The 7,817-nt window shown below is 34.8% G+C and overlaps 1 protein-coding gene across 1 annotated transcript in view; it reads left to right on the top strand.

Annotated features, from left to right (window-relative positions):
* Positions 1-5,569: 5,569 nt before the first annotated feature.
* The window catches only part of LOC105459990 (5-hydroxytryptamine receptor 1-like), an 8,960-nt gene continuing 6,712 nt past the window's right edge, over positions 5,570-7,817 (top strand). The window contains exon 1 of the mRNA XM_011706394.1: positions 5,570-5,808. Coding sequence (XP_011704696.1) covers positions 5,578-5,808 — 231 coding nt within the window. The 5' untranslated portion in view covers positions 5,570-5,577. The remainder of the gene's footprint in view (positions 5,809-7,817) is intronic.

The raw sequence follows: 7,817 nt of genomic DNA, 5'->3' as shown, positions 1-7,817 counted from the left end.
AAGAATTACTGAGATCAATGTAAAACAATAATAAATTCATCGATTCGAGGCGAGAATCCTGTTAAGTTCCAAGAAGTGATAAAGGTCCAAAAAGAATAGAATGTGTAGTCAATGGTTAAAATAATGCCGCGATGTTTCGCAATCATGTTTTCGCTTATTTTTATTTGTTAATTATAGAATCACAAAAATCCTGATTCTTCGCGCAGGTTTAATTAATAACTCTACATAATCGAAGAAGTTGTTAATGAATATTGAAAAACACTACGGCAAATGAACAGGCAAAAACAAACGATTGACAGTTTTCCGGCATCCGTATTTCTTCATGTCGCTCGTCGATTATAAAGTAAAATTCAAGAATTTTATTAATTCTATTTCTATACTAAATTAATCGGTATAAATACTACACCAAAAAAGTATTCTATTTATAAAATTAAATTTTCTATAATCCCATATTCTAAGCGAAAATTTTTACAGAAAGAGTATTCCTTTTCTAATAAAGTAAACTATTTATTTAAAATCTCTTAAATGTTATTTTAACGGTTTTTCTCTTGTATTAAGAGGAATATATTTATTTAAAACGGAATGTCCTCTTACGTGCGATACACTAACACGAAAAATAATGTATGTCGCTGCGTTCTGCCGTATGATTGGTTGAAATTAACCAATCATACGGCAGAACATACATTATTTTAACGCAGCACATACATTATTTTAAGTGTTGCGCTGCATTTGTACGAAAAGGAGTAATACGATATAAAAGAAGTAAGGAGTAATAAAAGAACTGTGAAACGATTTCGTCTCATGAATAACTTCTTTGTGGATGAACAAAGAATTAAAAGAAAGAAAGAAAACTTCTCCAAGTTTATTTTGTGATTTCCCATTTTATGATCAGTAAAATTGAAAATATTGAAATGAAACAGAGGACTCTTAGATTTAAATATTAAACAAGAGAAAATAAGGGTAGTAAGAGTCAGTGCGGTTATTAGCACTAAAAATAAATATATTGACAATGATTAAACATACATTACAAAATCGAATTTTTCGTCTGACTTGACTTCCTTTCGAAGTCATCCTCGACGTATAAAATAATAAAATATGGACGCAGCCACGATTTGACCATCGTCTCGCAGCATTGGCCGTAGCAAGCCTTGTAACGAAATTTTCAATACAATACGATTTCACTCGATACTAATTTACGCGGTACTAACGATAATTAATTTGCGAAGACTAGCACACTTTAGAATTCACATGTAGCTCTCAAAGGAAATAACGCGCGTAGGAAATTTCAGGGTCCATCTCTATCGTAATTCATTTTCACGCAGCTGAAAATAAAGGAGATTAATACACACAAAATATATCGAAATACACAAGAAAATAGAAATATGCGACACAATAGAAATATCATAAAGAAATAATACTTTACTAAGCTAAAAATAATTATGAAAATTGGGACGAAAACAAGATAAATCTCAGGAGCAAAATACATAAAGATATGAAATGAGTAATATCTTTCCGCTCTCCAAGCCGGGAATTATTTGGTGCTTTCACTTCGTTAATCTCAATTCAACGTGGCCCCACGTTGAGCGTTAAATTTGCGACCGTAGATGGAAGGCAACTTCGTCGTAAGTTCGCGGCCCCGTGACGAGTTAATTTCAACCGATCCGAGATTCGCGGAATTGCAAACAATTTTTAATAAGTTTCTCTCGCAGATGTTTACGAGAGTGGGCGCCAAGCCCGCACAGACTAAACTCTACAGCTCGTCACTTACAATAGATTTTCGGTTAATACACGAAGTACCGCGGTACGAGAGGCCGGCAGCTCCGAAAATGATAGAGGGGCGGTTCGATACAGGCGATACAAGATTTGAGAGAGCGAACTGGACAGTAATTAACTGCTCAAATTTAACAACGAAAGAGATAACAATTATATTTCCTTGGTATGTTACATGCAGTATTGACTATGGCTCGGTGCGTTTGTTACGAGCCGAAGCCACGTAATGTAGAATATCAAAGTAAATCGACAATCATTCACTTACAAAATACTTTATTCTGAACAGTGTACAAGGCAATGTGGTTTCGCAACGAGAGACGACTTAGAACTATTCTCGATCAAGAGGGATCTTTGCTAAAGATACAAGAGGTGGAGTTTTTAACTACGAATAACCAATAACGCTATGCGTTTTAGTACTGGATAAGCAGATTGGGTAGGACTTTAGAAAACGGATAAGAACGTCCGGATCAGTTTATGGCACACTTGTAGTATATTTTCGAAGCAGGACCGTAATAAAAATTGAAAGTGTCAACAGAGACCAAGATGAGATAAATCGCGAATAAGGGTCTAGGTGGAAATACTTGGGTTTATTAGAATTTATGAGGGTACTAGGGTACTTGAGAAATCGTCCCCGTAAAACAATGAAAAAAAGAAAAGAGAAATTAAAAAAAAAAGGGTTTTAGAATCGGTACGTGACGCGGCACGTAACACGTTACATTACTCGCGGAACTTGGGCTCATGATGCGCTCGGCGATGTACTGTATTCGCTATTACCTCATCGGTCGGGATATTTAACGCGGATGGTGTGCCGGATTTAATATCCAAAGCGAGGAGAACAAAGCGAATTTCGCATAAGTCTCGACTCACGTCTCGCGCAACGCCGCTATTGCCTTGCGGCAATACTTCGCGGCGCGCAAATAGTATCTCCAGCCCGAGAATGATAATCCGGGCGCAATTCTCATCGGCAATATGATAATTCGCCGTCTTCGGATCTTGTTTTCCTGCTCACAGTATTGCAAAAGTAACTTCCGACGCGATAGCGGTGCAATAGATTAGGATTGTTACGATTATCGGCGCGCGATCTTACGCGACTCGCATGGCCAAGGCACACAATTAAACGAGATATTATACGAAACTACAAATTCCGACACATAAACGAAACGACGGGACATAGAAACTTTTACAATTTTAACATAAGTACGATACGCGGTGACTCGGTTGTGGCAGGGTGAACACAATAGCGACGACGAAAATTACTCTACTCTAGCGCGGTCGAGCGCGCGGTGCGACACATCTAACTCGCGAAACACACAAAACTTTCGATACTACGCGATACGGACTTATCACAATTCTTCGCGGGACGATCCTTTATTCATGCACGGCCCATTCGGCTCGCAAAAACTCGGCAGCTGTACAAAGACGGCAACGTTTGTCTCACCGGTGTTCTGCAAATCTGCTCTCCTCGCGGTACTCTCCTTTACGGCATTTTTTCGCCCGGTTGTGCTGGATCCTATGTCCTTTACAATAGTATGTATTACTTTTTTTGTTAATAACTTTTTAACGAATAACGAGCGACGGCTAAAACTTCTTGATAATCACTCAGGGTCATGACTTTGACAACATATGCGAAGGTCATTGGGGATGGGTCCGTTGTTATCAATATTTACCGTAACCGTAATTTTTATCCGATTTGTCAAAATATACGAGTAATGGACGAAATAGATGAAACAACTGGTGAATTTGTATACTTCGGAATTGAAAAATAGCTTGAGAAACATTTTTATTCAAATTTTCATATTTCATCAAATATTTTGTTACAATTTAATATTGATGGAATGACATTGTTTAGATCTAGTTCAAAACGATTTTGGCCTATACTATGCAAAATAATTTATGAGCCAGACATATACAGTCCATTTTGTGTAGCAATTTATAGCAAAAAGAATAAACCCGCAGATTCTTTTAATTTTTTTTTAGAATTTATACATGGCATTAATAAATTACTTTCAAAAGATTTTATAATTGATAGAAAAAAGTTTAAAATAAAAATTAACAGTTTTGTTTGTAACACAGCAGCACAAAAATTTCTAAAATCAATTGTGGGACACGGTAGATATGGTACTTGTGAATGATGCGAAATCTATGGCATTTGTATTGCTGATAAAAAAAAGAATTTAAAAAATGTAACATATCTACATGACGTATGTATATTGTAGGCCTAGAACAGACGAATCATTTCGTAAGCAAAATCATAAGTGATTTTGCTTACGAAATGATTCGTCTGTTCTAGGTGATGATATCACAGGACAGTCATTGTTACTCTTCACTCATCAATAGATATAATAAAAGTTCCCTCTAGAATATACGCATTTAGCTTGATTAAGAATAATGAAAAAATTATATTTAAACTTTTGGTATTTTGGTCATACAGATAAAAAATTGAAGCCATCTTACAGGCGCAAAAGAGAATCGGAGTCTCCATAAGAGCCGATTTTGGCATCTTCCAGGTTTTGCTCATACACGTAAAAATCTATTTCTTGAAGTCAATTGTATTCAATTAAAGTGATTTTAGCTTAAACGGAACGATGATGTTGCCACAGGAGTCTCCATAAGATCGGTTTTCGGCCTAATTTCAATTTCATTTTAAATAATTGGAAATATTTTATTATTGTAAGAATTATCGAAATCAGGTGAATTTAGCTTAAACGGACGTATTTGACACCTGTTATCTTGTAACACAGCAATAAAAAATGCTGTACACTTCAAGCCGATTTCTTAGTAGTGTTGTAATCCCGATTACAACAATTATCATTTAAGCACGCGTTCAAGAGTAACGACCACGCTAACGATTAATACCTCACTATAAAAACGCAACGACCAGCACTGCGGTCGTGAGTCTACCGATATTGCGACAGGCAAAGACGTTGCCAAGTGCGACTGATGTCCATCGAACGCATTTGGCAATATACGGAAGCAGTTCGATCAGCAGGCCAAAGTACAAACTTACGCTAGATAATCGAGTCTACTTAACGCCTCGTAACCAACTAAGAGGCAGAATTCATTTACAAGTCCGAACGTAGAACGTTACGTTGTCGGTGCGCGTATTACGCGGGTGCATAAGTTGTGTGTTTAGATCATGAATTGTTCAGTGAAACAGTTCGACTGGGTGAATCATTCCAACAACCTATCGCTACGATTCTCTCCTGTTACACCCTACCCACGGTGTAACAGTAGGCGACGCTTGTTGTCCCCTCGCGAATCATAGTGGCCGAGCCGCCGTTCGCGCGCGTGACACCGAAAAGATTAAAACCATAAGAGTGTTGGTGGTAAATGTAGGGCTGACTAGTTACAAGGTAACAAGTGTCAAATACATCCGTTTAATCTAAAATCATCTGATTTCGATTCTTACAATAATAAAACGTTTCCGATTATTTAAAATGAAATTGAAGTTAGGCCGAAAACTGGTCTTATGGAGACTCTTATGGTAACACCATCGCTTTGTTTAAGCTAAAATCACTTTAATTGAATATAATTGACCTCAAGAAATAGATTTTTACGTATTTGAACAAAATCTGGAGGGTGCCGAAATCAGCCCTCATGGAGGCTCCTCCTTCGAACACAATCTTTTAACATTAAATTTTAAGTCAATAACATACCATAGTAATATAAAAGACTAAAAGACTGTAATATAAGAATTTACGTAAACATTTTTTTTTAAATAAAAATTATCTTATTATAGATAATTATAATTATGGCCTTTTACTAATATAAATTTTTATTTGTTATTTTTAAAGATTCTGGCTGATCATGAAACCGTTAAAATATGAAACGAAGAGGACGAAGCTACGGATGTCGCTGTACATCGTCATCATTTGGTCTCTAGCCATGTGTATTAGTTTGCCTCCCCTTTTAACAATGGGAAATGAATATGAAGAAGTACAAAACGGGCCCACGCTTTGTGCACTTTACCAGCATTTTATCTATCAAATCTACGCAATTGTAGGAAGCTTCTACATTCCGTTACTCGTCATTATTCCGGTTAGTATATTAAATAAGTATGCTTTTGTTAGACAACAAACTAGTTATATGTACTGTACATGTACATATATATATTATTATATACTAGTTAATAGTGATACATATACAAGTAAATTTATAATATTAATTTATATTAATTTATATTACCATTTATTTTCTTGCACTTTTTAAAATTAGATTTTTGAATATACTCTGCTCTCTCTCTCTCTCTCTCTCTCTCTCTCTTTCTCTCTTTATATATATATATATATATATATATATATATATATATACACAGGATGTCACTTAAATAGCGATCACTAATATCATGTAATATCATTTTTTAATTGTATTCTAAAATTTTAGATCTATGTTCGAAGTATAAATAATTTGGTTAATTTTGTTAAATATGAACAAATTTATGTAAATAGAAACTCACGCGATTTCAACTTGATTTTGTAACGAAACTCATTTACGAACGATAAAATCTTTACGCGGAAATCGATGTTGGTCATTTTGATTATCGATCATGTTATTGTATGTATAAAAAGATATATTTTCATCTTTTTGGTAATTTTATTAATCTGATCTATCACGAATATATATCCATTAACATCAAGTAATCATAGATTATTACGAAGTGCCTGCAATTTCCGATCACAGAAATTAAGCAACGTTGCTGGTGGTCATGGCTTGGATGGGTGAAAACCGTTGGATCTGAATATTAATTTAGAAGGAATTGATTCCTTGGAAACACTGCATACTAAATTTTTTTTTACGTTTTATAATGATTTTATTTTGGTTTCATAAAAATCAAATAGATATCTAACAAATATTATTATTCTGTGCAAATTAAATTAATAATAAACAATGTTGAATTGCAATGTCTTACAGATGTTTCAAAAACATCAATTTCTACGGACATTAAACGGTTCTGCAATATCTTTTCGACGTTGAATCTACATTTTAAAATATTGACATTCGCAATGTTATAATTCAATGGTTCCCAAATATTGATTCAATATATATGTGTGCTGTGAGTTACATGCAAGCATGCATACACATATACACAAAAATACATTTAAAAAATTTTTCTAATTTTCAATACAAACTTGCAACTAAAAACAACGTCAAATTTTACTTCTCAGTGTAATTATCTTCTTTATCTTTTTTGTGAAAGAAAATAAGCGCTTCTCATTTCCATACCACCTTGCGGTAGATAGCACGTCGCATTTTTTTAAAGTAGTATCCTCAGTAGGTCTAGTCTACTCTTATATTTTAATGCAAAAATTGTTTGAAGTGTCTTCCTTGTTCTCGTAAGCAGATTTTGGGTCTTCGAGTAATATCACGCGTCGCACGATGCGCCCTTCTGACGTGATGGTCCCGAAAGTTGCGAGAATTGCTTTTTTTTTATTACCATTACGCATGTCTCGATTAAATTAATTTGCTGTAAATAAATAAATTACCAGTTTGTTATTGTAAACAATAGTCAGGATAAGAGGCCAAAGACGAGCGAAATACAGGTGTTAGTTAATATTCAATATAACTATGTGATTTTTACATACTCTAGCTTTAACGGAACTGTGAGCCGTTACTATCGGATTCAACGCAGCTTTGATTGAAACAGAACTATATCATCACGCTGTTAAACAATTTAATGAGTACTTTTAATTTAAACATTTAATTTGCCGTCCGACAAACGTGGAGATCCGGATTTGATTCCTGGCTGAGAACATGAGGTGATATTTCTTCGCATGAATTCTTTACAGATTCGGGGGGAGTAGATCCCAGACAGCACACGATGTCCATTGGACGTCCAAATTTCGTTTTTATTTAGTACAAACGTCCATGGACTTAATATGAATGTTTCAAAAACGCACATTATTCCACGTATAAAGTATATTTACATTTGAACGTTTTAAAAATATCCATCTTACATTCCAGACAACACAAAGTCTATAATCAATGTATAAGACGTCTTTTAGATATTCTTTAGATAATTCTTGCAGCAGCGTCTAAAAGACATCTAA

This window comes from Wasmannia auropunctata, unplaced genomic scaffold (genome assembly GCF_000956235.1).
Source record: "Wasmannia auropunctata unplaced genomic scaffold, wasmannia.A_1.0 LD333479.1, whole genome shotgun sequence".
NCBI lineage: Eukaryota > Metazoa > Arthropoda > Insecta > Hymenoptera > Formicidae > Wasmannia > Wasmannia auropunctata.
The sequence above is the reverse complement of the archived record's forward strand: the minus strand, read 5'-3'. Positions and strand labels throughout refer to the sequence as shown.